The following is a 21192-nucleotide window of genomic DNA, read 5'->3' on the forward strand; positions in this document are numbered from 1 at the left end:
GCCTTCTGAGTGCTCTCGATGCATGAAGTTCAGTAAATTGAGATGGAGCCATTTTAGCAGTGGCGCCTTGCCCTTGGACTTTGGACTTTCCAGGGAAACCTGCCTGATGCCCTCATTACTACCATTTGGGTGGCAGGCAAAAGCTGCTCTGTTTCCCCAGGCTTTTAATAACTGCCAGTCTTAATGGTTTTAACTTGGAGCAGCTTTTGATCTCTTACCTAAACAGACTGTCATTCTTTCATTCCACTGTATTAATCTATTTATCTTGTTTTATGACATTCCATTTTTTGTTGTACCTTTACCGTATCTTAACACTTCATTAGCTGCCTTGATTACATTGATGTTGCAGGGTGTAGAAATATGCGAATAAATAAATAAACCTTCAGGTCCTTATCTTAGTAAGCATTTGCCTGCTTTTGGAACTGTTGTCTACCCTTCCAAGGTTTGCAATTGTCCTCAGCTTCCACGAGTAACTCAGAATGTTTAATTATCATATGACTGGCTTATTTACTGAAGTAAATCATTCATAATAATTTTGAGCTCTAGCCTTGTGCCAGATTTGTCGCTGGTTATTGGAACACCAGTAGGGTAGTTGATAGCCACTACCTGAAATTATTGTGGGCTTTGTTTATGGGCTATGCCACTGAGAATGTGAACGCTTTAGCAGAGCTTATTCCACCCCAATAGTTTATTACAGGTCCAGTGAGCTATGACATTCACCAAAGTCAGCTTATTATGGTTCACAGAACGCGTTAGCCCCATGAGTGTGGTCGCTGAAACAGAGACCAACTTAACATCTAGCAAAATTAAAAAGAAATTCCAGGGTGGCAAGATTTTAAGTCTGTGATCATATGATAATTTCTGCAAGCTTTCTCCTTGCCCCCATTCCGTGTGTGTGTGTGTGTATGCTCTAAATCACCTTTTATTCCAAAAGGGTCTAATAAAGCTCTGCTCTTATTTTAGGGAGGGGTGTGTGTGTGTGTTAGAATTGCACTAAATGTAATTTAGTTAGCCACTCTGAGCCCGACTTTGGCTGGGGAGGGCAGGATATAAATAAAATTTTATTATTATTATTAATATTATTATACTTTGCTAAATGAAAAAGGGTTGCAGCGTTTGTAACTTTTTAATTTAAAGGAAAGGCAAGCAAGAAGCGACAGATAGACACTTGTAAAATTATACATGGCATGCAGAAAGTGGATAGAGGACACTTTTTCTCCCTCTCCCTTAACACTAGAACTCGTGGACATCCAATGAAGATGAATTTTGAAAGATTTAGGACATATGAAAGAAAGCCACTTCTTCACGCCACGCAGTTAAACTGTGGAACTTGCTCCCATAGCAGGCAGGGATGGCCACAAATCTAGACGGCTTTGTCAGAAGATTAGACCAATTCGTGGAGGAGAGAGCTGTCGATGTCTTCTAGCTGTGATGGCTACGCTATACCTCCACAGTTGGAAGCAGCAATGTTTCTGAATAGCAGTTGCCGGAAACCACAGGATGGGAGAGTGCTGTCAGAGCCGTCTTTCCCATTGGTCTTAGTGGTTCGTTGCTCCAGGGCGTCGGCCTCTCGGGGCACCCTAGAGAGTGGGGGAGCTGTGTGGCTTTGCCGGCAGCCTCCCCTTTCCCTGCACACCTGCCAGCTGCGCCCCACCAACTACCATATTTTCTGCTCTATAAGACTCACTTTTCCCCTCCTAAACAGTAAGGGGAAATGTGTGTGTGTCTTATGGAGCGAATGCAGGCTGCGCAGCTATCACAGAAGCCAGAACAGCAAGAGGAATTGCTGCTTTCACTGCACAGTGATCCCTCTTGCTGTTCTGGCTTCTGAGATTCAGAATATTTTTTTTCTTGTTTTCCTCCTCCAAAAACTAGATGTGTCTTGTGGTCTGGTGCGTCTTATAGAGCGAAAAATACGGTATATGGCTGGCAGGTGTACAGCTTCCTTCCCAAGCCTCCACAGCAGGAGAGCGGTCCCCACAGAGGCTTAGGGTGGAAGCAGCTTCCCTCCCAAGCCTCTGCGTCTGCTTAAGATGGCCCTGCTCCTGGTCGATGTCCTCTTCCTGCTTCCTGGCAAAAAGGCGGTGTGCAGCCTTCCTGGGCTGCCTTCTCGGGTGCCCCAACACCGGAGAGCATGTCCGCCAACATGTTTTCCTGTTTGATTGCCTCCACCACACCGGGGATCAGGGCGGTGAGGGAGGCAGAGGACATTTTCCACCCCCCCTCCCTTGTTTTGGAGTTGCCGGGGGGGGTGAACTGGAGGGATATTTGCACCACGGCGCCGGATATGCTTACGCTCTGCTCCCTGGTTTCCCACAGGCATCTGGTTGGCCATTGTGAAGGCTCTTCTTATGCTCCTATGTTATCACACTGGTTTGACATTCCAACTTGTGAGCCAGACCCCCTCATCCTGACTTAGGTGGAGATATGCCAGTGTATATCTCCCTTCCTGACTGAGCCAGGACCCAGTTGGCTGAACTGAGTCTGGCAGATCTTAAGGCAGCATAAGCCCTGAAAGAGGGGAGTGGTAGGGGCAGGATTGAGGCGGGGGGGGGGGGGGCATTGGCTGGATCCTAACGCTGTTCATGCTTGGTGATGTGACCTGGCAACCCATAAAACACAGCTGTGCAGGAAAAATGGAAAGGATATCCAAAAACAACAGCAGTCCTTTTTCTTCTGCTACTGCTTGCCTTAACTAGTGGAGAGGTATTGGTTTGTTTTTGTTTTATTATGTATTATTTTTTTGTTGTGAGCTGCCCTGGGATCTTCGGGTGAAGGGCATTATGCAAATTTAATAAATAATAGTAACAATGGTTTCCCTGCTTGGGCCAGCTCAGTAGCTCAACACTCTTTAAAAGGTAAAGGTACCCCTGCTCGTACGGGCCAGTCGTGTCTGACTCTAGGGTTGCGCGCTCATCTCGCTCAAGAGGCCGGGAGCCGGCGCCGTCCAAAGACACTTCCGGGTCACGTGGCCAGCGTGACGAAGCTGCAGCTGGCGAGCCAGCACCAGCGCCGCACACGGAAATGCCGTTTACCTTCCCGCTATAAAGCAGTACCTATTTATCTACTTGCACTTAGGGGTGCTTTCGAACTGCTAGGTGGGCAGGAGCTGGGACCAAACGACAGGAGCTCACCCCGCCGCGGGGATTCGAACCGCCGACCTTGCGATCAGCAAGTCCTAGGCACTGAGGTTTTACCCACAGCGCCACCCGCGTCCCTCAACACTCTTTACACCACCTTAATTTAAGACGGTATATTCTACGTTGGCTTCCCATGCTTAGGATTGATCCATTAGTGATTCACATCGTGATTTAAGCCATTGATTTAAACTACCTGTATTTAAATTAATCCACCCTGGGCTGCAGCCGGCTACTGAACTATAGTCTAGGTAAGACCCAGGGGTGCTTGATAATTGTGTAAGAAGGTTATTAGAGTCAGGTTCCGGATCAATTCCCGTTTGAAAGGCTGTAGCCGGTGAGCATCTCTGTCAATATTGTTCCTTTATCTATACAAAATATTGTAGACTTTGGAATGAGAAATCGTTAAGTTAAACACTTTTGCTTTGGTTTTCAAAGCTGCAGGGTTCTGATCTTTACCATCGAGTAGTTTTGAAAACTTTCTGCCTTGAATGCCGCAGCTGGAAAATTTATTTCTGGGCGTTGCTCTTAGACACACAAGTCAACCCGTTTATTTTCTGAAATGTCTGCGGTGTCAGTAGAAATGGCTTGAATGTCTGAGCAGCATTGAATATTTGTTAAGATCCAGCTTGGTAAACTTGTTACATGTCAAGGCATTTTTCAAGAGGAGAGATTGGTTGCAACCTTGAACGACAATGGATATGCAGAATGGATTCTGGTGAGAGAGGCTTTCAGCAGCTGTAAGTCAGAACCCTGGCCTTTAACTGCAGAACAGAGCCACAAAACATTACACTGCAGCCTGAAAAGAGGGGCCAGGGGCACTTTTTCATCAGTCCAATCTGAACGTTGGGATGGCACAACCAGTCAACAGCTGCTCCTCTGTGTTAGAATATGATTCTGTACCTGGAGGCACAGGGACGCGGGTGGAGCTGTGGGTTAAACCACAGAACCTAGGACTTGCTGATCAGAAGGTCGCGGTTTGAATCCCCGTGACGGGGTGAGCTCCTGTTGCTCGGTCCCTGCTCCTGCCAACCTAGCAGTTCGAAAGCACGTCAAAGTGCAAGTAGATAAATAGGTACCACTCTGGTGGGAAGGTAACCGCCGTTTCCGTGCGCTGCTCTGGTTCGCCAAAAGCGGCTTAGTCATGCTAGCCACATGACTCGGAAGCTGTACGCCGGCTCCCTCAACCAATAAAGCGAGATGAGCACCGCAACCCCAGAGTCGGCCACGACTGGACCTAATGGTCAGGGGTCCTTTTACCTTTACCTTACCTGGAGGCACAACAGTAAGAAAGGTCTGCATGACCCACCCACTCAGATGCACCCCACCAGCTGTAAATGGCGGCCTGGCAGGTACTTAACATGCCCACCCATTTATGATAACTCCATGCAGACATGCCAAAACAGGAAGGTGATTCAGCTGCTGGTGGTCACCCTGCTTTATTAGTGATTTATGATTTGTTTTGGTTGGTGACAAGTTGTGCGGGTCTGCATGAGGTGGAGGAAGTGAGAGTCTGTGTGATTATGGAAGTCAGAGTGCTGGGCTAGGACAGGGCAGACCTGTGTTCAAATCCCAACTCAGCTCACTTGGTTACCTTGAGCCAATCAGCCTAACCTACCTCACAGGGTTGTTCTGAGGATAAAAGCAGTGAGGGAGACCTCCTTTGGATTTGCTAGCTGCTTTGATAACACTTCTTGTGCAAGTTAAAATAAACATAGCTAACCCTAACCGTAAATGTTGTACATGCTGTTTTCTGTGTTCACCTTCATAAAAATGCTTCTCACCACAGATGTCAATGAATGTGCCATTGCCAATGGAGGATGTCAGGGCCAATGTTGCAATATGATTGGCAGCTACTACTGCAAATGTCCAGCTGGCCTGAAACTGAGGGAAGACCGGACATCTTGTGAAGGTAACAATCCATTCACTGTCTCTTGTTTAATCAGCAGTTTACTGAAGTGGAAAAATAGTGTTAGTTGTCTGGAAATCAAATGAAAGATATTTGTGCAAACTGTTGTTTTGAGAATGCTTATGTCTTGATTATGAAGCTGCAGTTGTAAAGGATATCTATTCAAAAAGAAAAATCTGAGTATAATTTGAATGGGTTCTTCCATGTTCCATTTTGACTCTGGAAGCCTGCTGGCATGGATTTGTCTTATATACATTGAACAGTGCCTCGTCAATTGTAGACACTTCTCAAATAAAATATAATGACAATGATTATCGCATTCTGGAGTTTCTGTTATCAGTGCCTCTACAGTAGCTTGACTGAGAAGATCAAATCAATAGCATGAGGCGAGATATAACAGCACAGATTGCGTAAAGATTTCTCCAAGCAAAAATTAGGTTTGTTGATCAGAACACACAGAACAGGGATGGGGAACATGTTGCCCTCCAGATGTTGCTGGACTACAACTCCCATCATCCATAACCAGCATGGCTGATGGTAAGAGATAATGGCAGTTGTAATCCAACATCACTGGGTGGACCACAGTTTCCTCTTCCCTACAGAGAACATATCACCATCACCATCATAAATCTGATATTTTAGAAATAACACACACACTGCATGCTTCAGGTGAGGTGATACCATTGTATCAGGAGGTCTTCAGTGTTGTTGAATTCCTTCCCATGAAATACTTAGCCAGGCACCATCTCTCTTACCTTTCTTGTGCCAATTTAAATCACAGTGGACTATAACCCTCAGCCACTCCTTTTTTAAAGTGGGCAAATCTCCTCTCCCAAATTTAAGAAATCCTGAAAGTCTCTGAAACTGCCTCTACTTTCTCAGGACTTCCTTGGCCCTGTGAAAGTTTTTCAATCCAGTTTTATCTACAACTCAGCTTCATTTCTCTTTCTTCTCCTTGATGATGATGATAAGATTTTCAGACGAGGCTGTTATGGGGAGGGTTGACCTGATTAGGTTTTGTGTGTGTCTTCAGAAGCTAGCAAATCTTTCTCAATCAAATAGCCTGCTATATCTGAAATGAACTGGTTCTCGTTTGCAATCTTTATTTTGCCTGCAGCTACTCTTTTATTCAGACACTGAATTTGGGCTGAATTAGAGTCTGCAATTGACATAGTAGAAGGTAAGGATCCTGAGGCATTACTGTTCTTAGCAGATGCTCTCTATGTTAGCCTTTGGCAACTCATATCTTTTCCAAATGTAGATATTCCTTTTAATGTCAACCATATAAAGGACCTTTGGTCTAACATGCCTGTGAATCACCCTAGCAATCTTTTATATCAATATAGTTTAGAGGTGTGAAATGTCTTGTTTCAGGGCATTTATACATAGAGTGTTCACAATTTTAACATCTCCAGATATGGTTGAGGCTGCTGTATTAGTGATCAAATTTTATAATGATACTACATCGAGTTCCGAGATTGATCACCCTTGTGACTTGCATCTCATTTTCACGTGAGGTTCTGTTGGCCAATTAATCTCTGCTACCCACCTGATCGCCGAAGAATTGGTGCTTTTGAATTATGGTGCTGGAGGAGACCCTTGAGAGTCCCATGGACTGCAAGAAGATCAAACCTATCCATTTTTAAGGAAATCAGCCCTGAGTGCTCACTGGAAGGACAGATCGTGAAGCTCAGGCTCCAATACTTTGGCCACCTCATGAGAAAAGAAGACTCCCTGGAAAAGACCCTGATGTGGGGAAAGATTGAGGGTACAAGAAGAAGGGGACGACAGAGGACGAGATGGTTGGACAGTATTCTCGAAGCTACAAACATGAGTCTGACCAAACTGCGGGAGGCAGTGGAAGACAGGAGTGCCTGGCGTGCTCTGGTCCATGGGGTCACAAAGAGTCGGACACGACTAAACGACTAAACAACACCCACCCATATTTCTGGCTTCAAGAAAGAAAAGAGTGGATCTGGCCCTAGATGGCAAGAGTATTTGCCAGTTGCTGGACAAAGCATGAGTGGCCTGATCCGATATGGGAAAGAGATATGGTCAATCTGTAAGTTTCTCTGATTTTGAATTTTGAAACTTGAGCAATAATTTGGCCCATAAAGGCTGTGCTCTTATGACATGGATGGTGAACCTGGTGTTTTCCTTATTTATTTGTCCATGCATCCATCCAATTTATATCCCACCCTGTCATGGATGCTTTAGCTGAGATTCCTGCATTGCAACTCTAAGATTCTATGATTCTATAATTCCTCCCAATGGAGCCCATGGTGGCAAATCCACCACCACCATCACCATTCTAAAAACAGTTCAAAACATTATAGAAGCTGGGATAGTTCAATTGGTAGAGCACGAGACTCTTAAACGCAGGATTGTGGGTTCAAATCCCATGTTGGGCAAAAGATTCCTGCGCTGCAGAGGGTTGATGACCCTCGTGGTCCCTTCCAACTCTAACACACCTTGTTTCTAGATTATATAATGATATACTCCCAGCTCTCATCAGCCTCTGCCAACATGGCCAGTGGTCAGGGATGATGGGAGCTAGAGTCCAACAACATCTGGAGGTCCACAAATTCCACATCCCTCTCCTAAAAATGACTGGCCTGATTTTTATTCAAGCATAGTTACAATGAGTAAGCTTATACACTGTTCCACAATATGCCATTTGCAACTCTGGCAGCATATGCTTGGTCAGGGAAGAATAAAGCATTCTTTAATTCCACCGGTGTGGTATCAGGCCATTCATGGGGGCCTTAAGAGATGGTGCATGTGTCTCGGTTTGCTTTAATCTGCATTGTCTCCTGCATAAGTTTACTGGATGGGTGATTTTAAACTGTGTGCTTGCTTGCCTGGCCTCCATTGCCAAGAGGCTTCTTTCCCCTTAATGGAGTTGCTCATCGTAGAAATGGTAGCCAACATAGTGCCCTCCCAATGTTGGACTGCAGCTCTCCTCTTCCTTGTCCCTTGGCTCATGCTGACTGGGACTGATATGAGCTCGGTTCCAGCAACTTCAGGAGGGTACCATGTGACCTGTCCCTGATGCATAGCTTCCGGTCTCCTGGATAAGAGCACTCCTGTTTGCGAAAAACGTTTTTTAAAATGGTTATCACAGATATTTTCCATACAGCAATTTCCCTTTAGTTGCACAAAACATCAAGCTTCGTCTTGAGTTAGGATTTCACTCAAAAATCCTCTTTTGCCTCCCAGTATTTTAACGCGTTGGGTGTACTCCACTATAAATATTTGTTGCAATTAAATGTACCCCACACTTCTCCATCCCACTCAGAAAAGCTGGTGAGTTAACTTCCCCAGAAAGCTACCAGCTGCTCTTGCAGCCTTCTTTTTAATTGAGGTTTTCCATTCAGTTCTCGTGTGGTTTTCTTTTGATTGGCTTAGATAATTCACACATCCAGAAATAGGGAAAGTCAGCTAGAAGTCTTGTTAACTTTACATGCTGTTAGTGCGGTCGATGTTGGCTTGATGCTGTTACAATGCATGAGTGCCACTGTGATTCCTATCCATCGTTATACTAATAAACACTTAAGGCTTTCAAGCTCACTAAACTGAGTCAATCCATAAGTCTTCCAGAAACCCATTATTTTTCTGAATGCAAAGATTTATCTGTCATGGCACTACTTATTGTTACACCAAGGATATGTCGAGAAGAGAGATCAGTGGCGGTTAGTATCAGCCTAGGATGGCAGTTCGCTGCTTTTGAGGGTTCAAGCAGAGGAGCAGTTATTTGGATCATCTAGAGATGAGTGTCTGGTTCCCGCAAAAATGTACAATCCCACCATATTGAGCACTAGCAAAGCATGAGCTAATGGTGCCAGAGGATTGTGGGAACCATTGGTTAACAAAGGGGACCTTCAACAGTATGTTCCAATATTTGCCCATTCCCCAGACAGGACAGGACATAACTCAGTAGAACATTTGCTTTGCATGCAGGAGGTCCCACTTTCAGTCTCTCGCATCTCCAGGTAGGGCTTGGAGAATTCACTGCCTAAGATCCTGGAGAGCTGCAGCCAGTCACCATATAAACAGTGCTAAACATGGACCACTTATAAAAGCCATCTCCAAGTCCTTGGAAGATCCCATCAATGGTGTCTCTGAAAAATTTTACACATCACTTGGGAAGACAGGCGACCTAATGCCGGTGTACTGGAAGAAGCAAAGATCACCAGTGTTGAAGCAATGATTCTTCAATATCAACTTTGTTGGATTAGTCATGTTGTTCAGATGCCTGATGATCGTCTTCCAAAGCAACTACTCTATTCCAAACTTAAAAATGGCAAGCGTAATGCTGGTGGTCAACAAAAGAGGTTCAAAGACTCTCTCAAGGCAAATCTGGAAAAAAAATGTAGTATGAACACCGACATTTGGGAAACACTGGCCTGTGAGTGCTCCAATTTGAGAACAACCTTTACCAAAGGTGTTATGGACTTTAAAGATGCTCGAACTCAGGACGCAAGGGAGAAATGTGCTAAGAGGAAGGCACACTTTGCAAACCCTCACCATGATTCAACTCCTGCCTGGAAGGAGTTCCAACTGTGGAAGGATGTGTGGATCCAGAACTGGCCTCCACAGCCACTTACAGATTCACTGTTAAAATCATGTTCATGGAAGACAATCTTACTCAGCTACGAGTGATCGCCAAAGAGGAAATAGTGCTAAGCCAGCCTTCCCTGGAGTACAGAAGCTATCTTTTTTATCTAGGGTTGAGGAAACTGAGGCCAGGGGAGCACATGCGGTGTTCTAGATCTTCCTCTCTCTCTCTCTGGCCCTCAGGCCTCTCTGTAGGCCACACTCCTCACAGGCCTTGCTCTGTGCCTTCCTTGAGTGATACTGCCTGTCTGGGATGTATCCTTGACCTGAAGCAATGCCTCTTGCTTGCTTGCGTGGAAAATTGGGAGGTGGGGTGTCTAGAAAAACCTTACGCTGCAAATACAACATATGGTACAAAAGTGAGAGTAACATATGTTGCTCTACCCAGTTTTCCCTCTGGCCATGATGATTTTTGCCTCTGGCCTCACCTACCACTGGCATGAGGTCCTCCGAAAGTTGTTCACAAAGAAATGTGGCCCTTGAGCTGATTCCCAACCCCTGTTCTAATCAGGGACATTACTATTTTTTATTTCCATTCCTCAGCCCTGTAACTTTATTTACAAGAGTTTTTCACACAGCTGCTCTCTGTCTAAATACTGGGGCTATCCTATCATCCTTAAAGCTGCTATATACTATCAATGTATAGGATTGTAAGTGCTTTTTGGCAGCTTCCCCGTGGTCCTTCGGTTTTTTAAAATCAGTGCTTACACTTACACTTGTTGAGATTTTGACACTTCCATCAACTTGGGGAAGCCTGCTATGACAGTTTGAGAACCTTTTCTGTAATCTAGTTTAATTATAGCAGACAACTTTTAGATTATCTCACTGCACTGGAATGGGCAGTCCTCACAGCTGGAAGTAAATTCCAGATGTGAAGTAAATTCCTGTTTAGTGAAGTAGCGCGCAGCTAAATAAAAACGCCGGAGGGGAGTGGATTGATTAGCTTTTCAAAGTGTAATTCTGCATCTGCTGTGTTATGACAGTTTTATCTCCCATATCTCACTTCTTAGTCACACAGAATGTAAAAACATATATATGACAAACTTTGTAAAATTGGATTCAGGTTTTCTACCAAACAAAGGCTTTTGTTAATTAAAGTGAGCATAATGCTTCACTTTTTGGCTCAGATCTATTATCATAGGCAGTTATTTAGTACTAATTGCTTAGATTTGGAGACTTCTCTTATTATAATAGGTCGCTTTCAAAATGATATGGGTGTACAGTTAAGGCAGGAACATGGTCCTCTCTAGATGTTGTTGCAGTACAACTCCCATCAGCCATACCCAGCATGTTCAATACCTCTGTACAGGCAAAGGGAGGGAAATGATTATCTGTGCAACCCTTGGCTAGATTTCATTCATTGCAATGGGTTAATGAGAAGGCCCCTAAAGCAGCTGGGTTCAAAGAAGGGTACACAAATCAATGACGGATAGATCTGTCCATGTCTATTAGCAAACTGACCAAGGTGCAAGAGAAACATAATATCTAGGTTCTCCATCAGCCATTGTGACTAACAGAAGTTGGGAACAATGGCATGGGATGGATCACCCTGCAAGTTCTTTGTGACTTCTCGTGTCTGCTAACAATAAAGATCTGTTCCATTTCAGAGATATGAGAATAAGATTTCACCAGAAATCATAAACAGCATAGCATTTCTGCTCCTGCCTTATTTAATGTTGTGGTAAATCCAGCCACATGGAGTCACCATGAGTTTGAATGGAAGCATTAGTAGTTTATCGGGAAGGATTTTTTGCTCATTTCAGGGGAAGCAAGTCTTATTTATCACCCACATAGCTTTTTTATTTTTTAGTGAATACAGTAGTGTGTTTTGCAGTTCTTGGGTGGGATTCCACTAATGTCCCACTAACAGAAGACCATGCAAGGACTTCCACTAGCACAACAGGGCTTTCCCCGCTTCTTCTCCCTCTGCATGCTCCACCTCCAAAATTGAGTCAGGGGGTTGTGAGAAACCCCAGAACAGTTCAGGGAGGAGGAGATGGGCGGCAAAGCTTGCACTGTTGGAACAACTGCCCTAGTGCTAGGTTGAATTCCTCACCTTGTCATTGGCCAAGGTTCACTTGGAGCAGGGGTCAGCAACCTTTTTTCAGCAGGGGGGCAGTCCACTGTCCCTCAGACCATATGGTGGGCCGGACTATATTTTGGAAAAAAATATGAACAAATTCCTATGCCCCACAAATAACCCAGAGATGCATTTTAAATAAAAGCACACATTCTACTCATGTAAAAACATGCTGGCGATTGGGCCGGATCTGGCCCCCGGGCCTTAGGTTGCCTACCCCTGACTTGGAGCTTCGTCTCAGGTTTCCATTTTCTAGGCTAAACTTTATGTCTGCTAGAGAACACCACTCTTGTCCCCTGTGAAATGAAAGCTTTTATCACATGGGGTTACAAAGAGTCGGACACGACTAAATGACTAAACAACAACAAATCGCATTTGTGTACCGCGAGGCTCATCAGAATATGAGAAGAGCGCTGCAGGATCAGGCCCAAAGCCCATCATAATCAAGCATCTTGTTATCACAGTAGTAAATCAGATGCCAGGGGGAAACCCAGACACTTACTCTCATTTCTTTCTTTCTCGATCCACATGATGGGTTTTCTCTACCGTGTCATGACTTCTTACAGTACCCTTGAGAGAGCTCTGCACCAGATAGAAGAGAACGACATTTTTGTGTGTTGTGAAGCAGCACAGGTTCTGCAAGCTTGTTGTTTCCTCTCTCCCCCCCCCCCCCGTTTTTTTCCAAAATCTGTCACAGGTGACAGTCTTCTTCTTTCACCGTTCCTTTTTAATCACAGATAGGTAGCCGTGTTGGTCTGCCATAGTCAAAACAAAAAAAATTCCTTCCAGTAGCACCTTAAAGACCAACTAAGTTAGTTCTTGGTATGAGCTTTCGTGTGCATGCACACTTCTTCAGATACACCCGTGTATCTGAAGAAGTGTGCATGCACACGAAACCTTTTTAATCAGCTAGTTTTACATGCATGCATCTCCATTATGAAATGACTGCAAGTGGCACCTTATGGCAAAAAATGTACAAATTATATTTATAGCCCAGTCCTATTTACAGCTTCTTCAAAACGGAAGCAAGCCTCAAATTGGTGTGTGTAGGGTTGTACCCGTAGGACAAATTTCTTCACATAGCTAATTTACACCCCGGGGAGGACCCTGTCATTTTCTTTGCGGGGTGAAATTAATAAAATTTAAAGAGTTCAAGGTACCAGTTTATCCCACATTCTGGTTTCTTGAGTGAGCAACGCAGGCTGAAAATAGATATGTCTCTTCACATTGATAAGCTTCAGAAATTAGTTAAAGAGTTTGTGACCCCTGTGTTAACTCCCTTCAGTGGACTGTCATTTCTAATTTATATCATCAAGTTTTCTTCCATCAAATCTCCTGAAGTCAGAGACGAGTGACAACCTGTGATCACTTGTTGATGAAAGCAGTCTTTTGTTTTACTGATTAGTGTAATACTTGTATCCTTGTAATTTGATCTGCAGACATTCTTAAGATTTTTTTTTAAATCATCAAAGCATTTGGCAAGTATCCAGTTTCTAAAACATGTAACATTTGAGACTATTTCATTCTCCGTAAAACTAAGCACTAACTCTCAACGAGTACTGAAAAATGTAATGGCCATGTGTCGAATAATCACATCTTGATTATTATTGTCTTTAAACTGATACTTGCCATTCCTTTCCAAATTTCCAAGATTTTCAGTGGAAGTTGATGAGCTGAGCTGCAACTACTGACAATTTTTCATGAATATTTTGGCTATGCTGAAAAATACTTTTTTCAATTCTTGCGGTGAAAATGTTCAGTTATTCATTTAAATGTTGCTCATTCTCACTAGCCCACGCTGAACTCATCACATAGCTCAGGGGTGTCAAACTCAAATTCATCGGGGGCCACAGCGCCGCTAGAGGGCAGACGTTCTCTGGCTTGTAGGCTGCCGCACATGCGCTGAAGAGGCAGCTTTCTTGTGTCAAAAAAAAAAAGCGAGAATAAAAGGTGAAGGCTGGCAGCCGGTGGCGGCTACACGGGCCACATGACGAGGTCTGGCGGGCCTTGTGTTTGACACCCGTGACATAGCTAAATCTGATTGGCTATGTAGGACAGTAACATGATTCCATTCCCTGTGTTCAATGATGGGATAGGATCCGCTTGCATTGCTGAACCAGAAATGAGAAGATGATACAACCAGGGGAAATAATAGTGCCAAACAAGATTGGAATTACGTTAACATTTTATACAGTCTTTTTTGTTCTTGGTGGGGGGGGGGGAGAGAGAATTCCACCGAATCTGCTTGTTTCTACTTGCAAATCAAAACTGGAAAATATGACACAACTCTACTTAAATTATGCTCTGTGTTGACCATATGTACTAAGTACTATGATTAGCATTTTAGTCATACATTATTTACTTCTTGAAATGAGCATATTATAGATTTTCCAATGAAGGGCATGAGAGCCAATGTGGTTTCACTTACTGTGTTGGGATTTGACCCTGGAATTGTGAGTTCAAAAGGTCAGCCATGCATCAAATCACTGATATAGCCACTCATCTTCATGATCACTTGGCTTCAGTTTCCTGTCTGCAAAACTGGAACATACATAAACCCATTTAAAAAACCATGTCTTAATTACATTGAAGTCTTACTGGATTGTGTCTGCAGAGTTCTGGAAGTCTTCAAGTGTCAAATAATTTCCTGCGCGCTTTATTTGATGACTGATCATCTAGGGCAGGCTTCCTCAACCTCGGCCCTCCAGATGTTTTTGGCCTACAACTCCCATGATCCCTAGCTAGCAGGACCAGTGGTCAGGGATGATGGGAATTGTAGTCTCAAAACATCTGGAGGGCCAAGGCTGAGGAAGCTTGATCTAGGGCAGGCATGGCCAAACTTGGCCATCTATATGTTTTGGGACTACAATGCCCATCTTCCCTGACCACTGGTCCTGTTAGCTAGGGTGATGGGAGTTGTAGTCCCAACACATCTGGAGGGCCAAGTTTGGCCATGCCTGATCTAGAGAATGGGCACCTGATCCATGAATGTCAATTTTAAAGTACCCATGAGGACTTAAGAATTGCCCAGCTCAATCTTGCCAGTGTCCCATCTAGTCCAGCATCTTGTTCCCACAGTAGCCAACCAGATAACCATGGGAAACTCTCCCAACCTGCGGTTTCCAGCAACTAGCATCCAGAAGTATACTGTCTCCAACAGTGGAGGTAGAATGGGAGCCTTGTTCCAACTTTTACTTCCTCTGGATAGTAAAGTTTGACCTTCTTCTCAGAGCTGTGCATTTAAAGCTTAATATGTGCAGCAATTTGGATTGAAGGTAGTTCTGGGAACAAGTAGCTACAAATTGCCTATTAATCAATAGAGGTTGAAAATCAGAAAAGGAACTTTAACAGTAAGGGGGTCAAATCCTGGAATAGTTTTCAGCAAAGAGATGTGGAATCAAAGTATGCCAGGGCTGCTTTGCATGTTATCAGAACGACAGTAAAACAGGCATGTGAGTGACCCCCTGAAGCTGCTCTTTCCTGCTTATTCTCATATACAGTGGTACCTTGGGTTACATACGCTTCAGGTTACAGAATCCGCTAACCCAGAAATAGTGCTTCAGGTTAAGAACTTTGCTTCAGGATGAGAACAGAAATCATGCTCTGGCGGCGCGGCAGCAGCAGGAGGCCCCATTAGCTAAAGTGGTGCTTCAGGTTAAGAACAGTTTCAGGTTAAGAACGGAGCTCCGGAACGAATTAAGTACTTAACCAGAGGTACCACTGTATAATGCAGTCCTGACATTCTTTGTCCCACAACTCTTCAGCAGAGACTGTTTGAGGGTTTCACCATCTTAGTGTTCAAGCCACTTATTTGGTTATCAACTTCAATTAACTCGACTAAGTTCAAGGAAGAGTCAGATTGCATTTATGGAGCATGTCTTGACTTCTGTCGTAATGCCCCGGCTGCGGTGCCCATGGCAATTTGGAAGAGATTGTTCTCCTATATTATCGTAAGCTTTGCTCTAGCGAGAAAGAGGTGAATGCATGAGGAACTTTTCATCCACATTGCAATGCAAATGATAATGAGCATTTCCAACACTTGTCTTGGGTTCTGTACTTCCTGATACAGCTATAACTGTGTTGGAAGTGCTGGATTGTTATATCCATTAAGGAAGACTTAGCACTTACGATGGGATCCTGGGGTGTGTGGGCAGAGTTGTATTCAAAGTAATTTCATACCAAAGTTTTCACTTTCACACGGGGCCAGGCATGTTTGCAGTAGGGAAGACAGTACCTGCATCTAGGTCATATGAGTTATTAACATTGTGGGATTTTTGCATAAGCAGTGAATTTGTATAAGTAGCCACAACTCAATTCACGACCGTCTGAATTTACCCAAAGTACACTGTTTCTTGAAATTTAGAATGGCAATGGCAAACTGTTAAATTGAGAAGGTACCTTTTCAGCCTGTGAACAGATGTAAATAAATGCCATTAATGACTCACAATTAAAAGGGTTGAAACACATATTGATTAGCACTGAATAATTAAAAGACCAAGGCTAAGATGAATGGTGCATTGTGAGGCAGGCTTATCTTCTATCAGTGCATGGATTTCAAAGAAAGCCTCCATTCTGTTATTTTATTTTATTTTTAAAAAAACGTCTACCTCGCCTTTCAACCGTGTCCTCAAGGTGGCTTTTACGTATGCGATGGTAAAACAGTTGAACATTAAAACCTACAATTTAAAACCAGGAAGGTCGTTCAACCAGTTTTTGTCAGTTTCTCTCTCATGTGGAGCTATGTTGTCCACTTAATTTACTCTGTTAACATGCTGGAGAAACCTTTCCTGCCCTTTGTCAGCTCTGCTAAATCATAGTACTCATGAAACTGAACTGAATAACAGTCATTTGATGTAGCAATGTGAGATTGTAGTTCTGCATCGATTGCCCTCAAATCATGGCAAACTAAGGTAAATGCACCATGAGTCAAATTCCTCACAATGTAGTCTTTCGTTCAGGAATGTCATCATTAGTCCTGAATTTTATGTTATAATTGTTCACTTGTCATTGGAGGAAGCCTATTGAGAAACAGTTAAGCTAATCTCCTGAGCCTCAAGGAGATTAGACTGGCCTCAACCTGGGCCAAGGCCTTTTTGGCCGTGGCTCCAGCCTGGTGGAACGTTCTGTCACAAGAAACAAGGGCCCTGTGGGATTTGACATGAACCATAAAAATCATACATCCACTGTTTCCTTCAGAATTTTTTTCTTCTTTTGACCCCCTGGAGATAGCATCCCCCCCTCCACTGAATAGGCATATGAAACCTTGGTGCAGGGGTCAGCAAATTTTTCAGCAGGGGGCCAGTTCACTGTCCCTCAGACCTTGTTGGGGGCCTGACTATATTTTGAAGGGAAAAAATAAACAAATTACTATGCCCCACAAATAACCCAGAGGTGCATTTTAAATAAAAGGACACATTCCACTCACGTAAAAACACGTTGATTCCCCGACCGTCTGCGGGCCGGATTTAGAAGGCGATTGGGCTGGATCCGGCCCCCAGGCCTTACTTTGCCTACCCATGCCTTCGTGGTTTACCATCACAGTTTTTGCAACTGTGTCCAGCTGGGATTGTTTGTCCTTCAGACTGAGCAGAGTGTTTATATATTTTTTCTTAATTAAATGAACAGCACTTCCTGTACTGGAAAGCTCCGATAGATTTCCATAACAATTATACCAGCCATTTTGTACACGTACGAATTGTTTTTGAATGCGAGTTATGGAGAATGTCAACATTTCCACTTTCCTAAGTGGCAATAATTTGTTTGAAAAAAAAAAAAGGAAAGGAGAGTTGTTACCATTGACAAATGGATGTAATCAGCTGGGCTATTATCTCTGCAATTATAGGAATACACTTTGCAGTTGTCAAGAATAAATGGATATTCATTTTGAAAGAGGGGAAATGTGCTGGGAAGGGTTTTCATGGCTGCTATTCTCTACTACTTGACTTTGAATTAATACCATTGTATTCCTACTCCAGCCACTCATACTTTGAGAATCTCAACCATTTGGGACGTTGTTTCTAAAAAGATATTCAATTCTGAATGTATAAATTAGAGTTTATTTTTCTCTGCCAATGTATTAATAAAAATCAGCATATTCTAAACTACAGATGAATCATCTATACAGGCATGCAAGTTCTTGGTAGAGGCATCACAAGACAATATTAAATTCTGCATTGTGGTTATCACACAGTGTAGGATATGTATGAGAATGTGATTCAAACAACACCAACACTTTAAAAAAACTGTTCTCAGTGTCCAACCAGATGCCCATTGGAAGCCCCAAAGCTGGGCAGTAAACAGGGCAATAAACAAACAAACAAACAACAACAATTGGTTTAACCATTTAGCAGATCTCTTCTCCAGATCCCTGTTTTTATAGCCAGAAGCACATGTTTGGGGAACTCCAAGAGATCATATAATTCAGCCCCCAACCTGTAACAATGAAGGTAGTAGTTTAAAATCAGGGCAAGCTACACACCATGCCAATCAGGGCAAGCTACACACCATGCTTTACGCCAAAGAATAAACGGACATAAATCCGACATCAGGAACCACAAGACAGAGAAACCAGTAGGAGAACACTTCAATCTCCCAGGACATTCTATACAAGATCTCAATGTAGCTGTTCTATTACAAAGGAATTTCAGAAATAGACTGGAAAGAGAAGCTGCTGAATTGCAACTTATTACCAAACTTAAAACCATGGAGAGACCTGGTCTGAACAAAGACATTGGATTCTTATCTCATTATACATGACAAAGCTATTTTTCACCTTCTCACCCCTTGCTTTTTCCTGTAAGACCTATTGCAGTCGTTAAGAGTCGTCAACAGGCTCATCACAGCTATCTGCCAATCCCACCCAATCCCACCACCCTTCTGAGTAATACCCCTCCCCACCTTCTCACTATATAGAAGGGTCTGGTGACTTCTGTTTCAGTGTATCTGAAGAAGTGTGCATGCACACGAAAGCTCATACCAAGAACTAACTTAGTTGGTCTTTAAGGTGCTACTGGAAGGAATTTTTTTATTTTGTTTTGACTATGACAGACCAACACGGCTACCTATCTGTAACTGGAAATATGGTTTGTGGGTTATTGTAGTTTCAGTTGTCTTCCTTCTGTGGCCTTTACATTCTAATTTTTTATTATTATTATTGATACAGCAAGAAAAAACACAAATACCAAATTACACACAGGAATAACCATAGACACATAATTTTCTTAGCAAACAGTAAAACGTATATTGGTCTTAACACTAAAGACCCAACCTCCCGTCTATTCCATATTTTGATTTCATATTACTTATTGCCAATACACTTTTATCATAATTAAACTTTTTCTTAATATATCTAATTTCTTATATCTACCTTGCAACTATTACTGAAGTTCCTCGAATGCTGCAACAGAATTTAAACTACTATATTTATTTTTCAAATATTCTTTGAAAACCTCCCATTTTGAAACAAATTCCTGTTTTGATTTATTCTTTATTTTTTCTGATAGACTGTCTAATTCGGCATATTCTGTCAGCTTTTGGATCCAATCTTGTATAGAGGGGATTTCATTACTCTTCCATTTTGCCGCGATCAGAACTCTTGCTGCCGCTGTCGCGTTTAAAAAGATACCCTTCCTCTTTTGCAGAATATCCAGAACTGTTATTTGTGGCCTTCACATTCTAAAATTGCATCCACACATGTGCAAATTTGTGCCTATTGGTTCATGCCCATTTTGGTTAAGTACTTAGCTATGTCTCTGCACCTAGCCAAGAGAGTCTCCAACGGTAATCTGAGCGTGTGCAGAGAAGTTCACATTGGCGAGATGGTCATCAATCTTGGGAGCACCATTGAGTAGGATACAAGTGTGGACACTGCTTCTGTTGACGTTGAACATTGAGAATAAAGGTTGCTATTACCTGCCGAACCTACCGTATTTACAGGGGGCTCTGTTGGGTTCTTTTACTTCGCCATAAGAACTGGCTTTCATGTCATGCAACCTGCATGCCAGAACAAGTGTCTCATCCTTCACAGCCATGAACCAGAATCTCCCTGATCCCTGAATGTGTGTCAAAGAAAGTGGTCCATTGCCACACATGCATGCAATGCACACATTATGTTTTTCTTCGACGTAGATAGTAATCTGCAAAGCAGATCTGTGAAATAGGGCATGTTAGCTTGCATTACGAAGGTATTTGCATGAGCCTCCCTCTGTTGTGCGGCCTGCCTACTGTGCCATTGCATGGTGGGAAGGAAAGCTGCTGAACTGAGGAAAGCCCCTCACTGAGCTTGGCAAAAACACATCTGTCTAGCTGCTGTGGAAATGCAGAGGTTTTCAAAAGATCAGACATTTTCCTCTGCTTCCCTCCTCCGCACCCCCAGCATCGTTCCCCCCCCAAAAAAAAACTGTCACGTCTTGCTGAGAGCAAGATATTGAAGTCCCAGTTCACAAATAACTGTGGCACTTTTGTATGTTTGTTTACTGCAAAAATCAGAGTATCGGCCAAAATCAAACTACTTACTGCAACACTTCAAAGGAGAGCTTGCTGCATTTGATGACATGCTTGCTGTGCTGGAAAACTGAAGAGCGGTGACTTAATTTGAGGTTGAGGGGAAGGGATTCATCAATAATTTGGAATTAAGAGGAGTGAGCACAACATGGCAGGGAAGCTGAAGTGGTACCTGTAGTGTGGGGCTGGATGAAATTCAGGTTGCAGGTTCTTTACCTCTTTTTTAGAAGGAGCATCAAATGGCTGGGCCATACTTTACACAGCAAGCATGTTTCCCATGGCTAGACCATTGTTTCAAGGAGCAAGCAGTGTAAAAGCAAAGACTTGCATTTGTAAAAACTTGCAATTTGAACTGCCGTGAGATCTTTTGATGAAGGGCAGTATATAAATCTAATTAAAATAATTAAATAAAAGAACAGCATGGAGATGTAAGCTATCCAGGGCTCGCTCCCTGGTGGGTGCTCTTCATATATCCCCACATGTTTGTAAGACAGCACCCAAATAGATAAATGCACAAGATTTCCACCCCCCCCTTTTAAAAATGAAATAAAAGGTGCAGGCATGCTCATTCAGGACTGGGACAGTGGCACAGGTTAATCCATTCTTCTGCATCAGGTCCTGATGAAAATCTCCGCTCCCTAAAGCTGTTGTTCACCCAAGAGGCAGGGTGGGGAGCAGGCAAGCTACTATTTAGCTCAACAATAGTGTCTCCAAGAGAGTGAATAGCAGCAACTATTAAATTTATTTAGGAATTTTTATGCCGCTTAATATGTGTAGTCTCTAAGCAATTCATGTGAGATGTCAAAACCAAACAAAATTGATCACAAAATAAAACAAACCTATACATAAAATAATACAAACTGATTGGTGCCGTTTAATCTCCTCTACCTGTGTATAGTTAAAGCTATGGTTTTCCCAGTAGTGATGTATGGAAGTGAGAGCTGGAC

General features: G+C 43.1%; 1 protein-coding gene across 8 annotated transcripts in view; it reads left to right on the top strand.

Annotated features, from left to right (window-relative positions):
• LOC307216882 (uncharacterized protein) overlaps window positions 1-21192 on the top strand; it is a 227054-nt gene that overhangs the window by 104649 nt on the left and 101213 nt on the right. For 7 of the 8 annotated variants that reach the window (XR_013839358.1, XM_079977576.1, XM_079977581.1 and 4 more), the window contains exon 5: window positions 4927-5049. The exons of the other annotated variant lie outside the window; for it this stretch is intronic. Coding sequence is in view for 6 of the 7 variants with exons in the window: in XM_079977576.1 (XP_079833702.1) it covers window positions 4927-5049 (123 nt within the window). In the remaining variant the exon portion in view is untranslated. The remainder of the gene's footprint in view (window positions 1-4926; window positions 5050-21192) is intronic. 8 annotated transcript variants of the gene reach the window in all.

This window comes from Podarcis cretensis (assembly GCF_951804945.1).
Source record: "Podarcis cretensis genome assembly, chromosome: 5".
NCBI classification, from domain to species: Eukaryota; Metazoa; Chordata; class Lepidosauria; order Squamata; family Lacertidae; genus Podarcis; species Podarcis cretensis.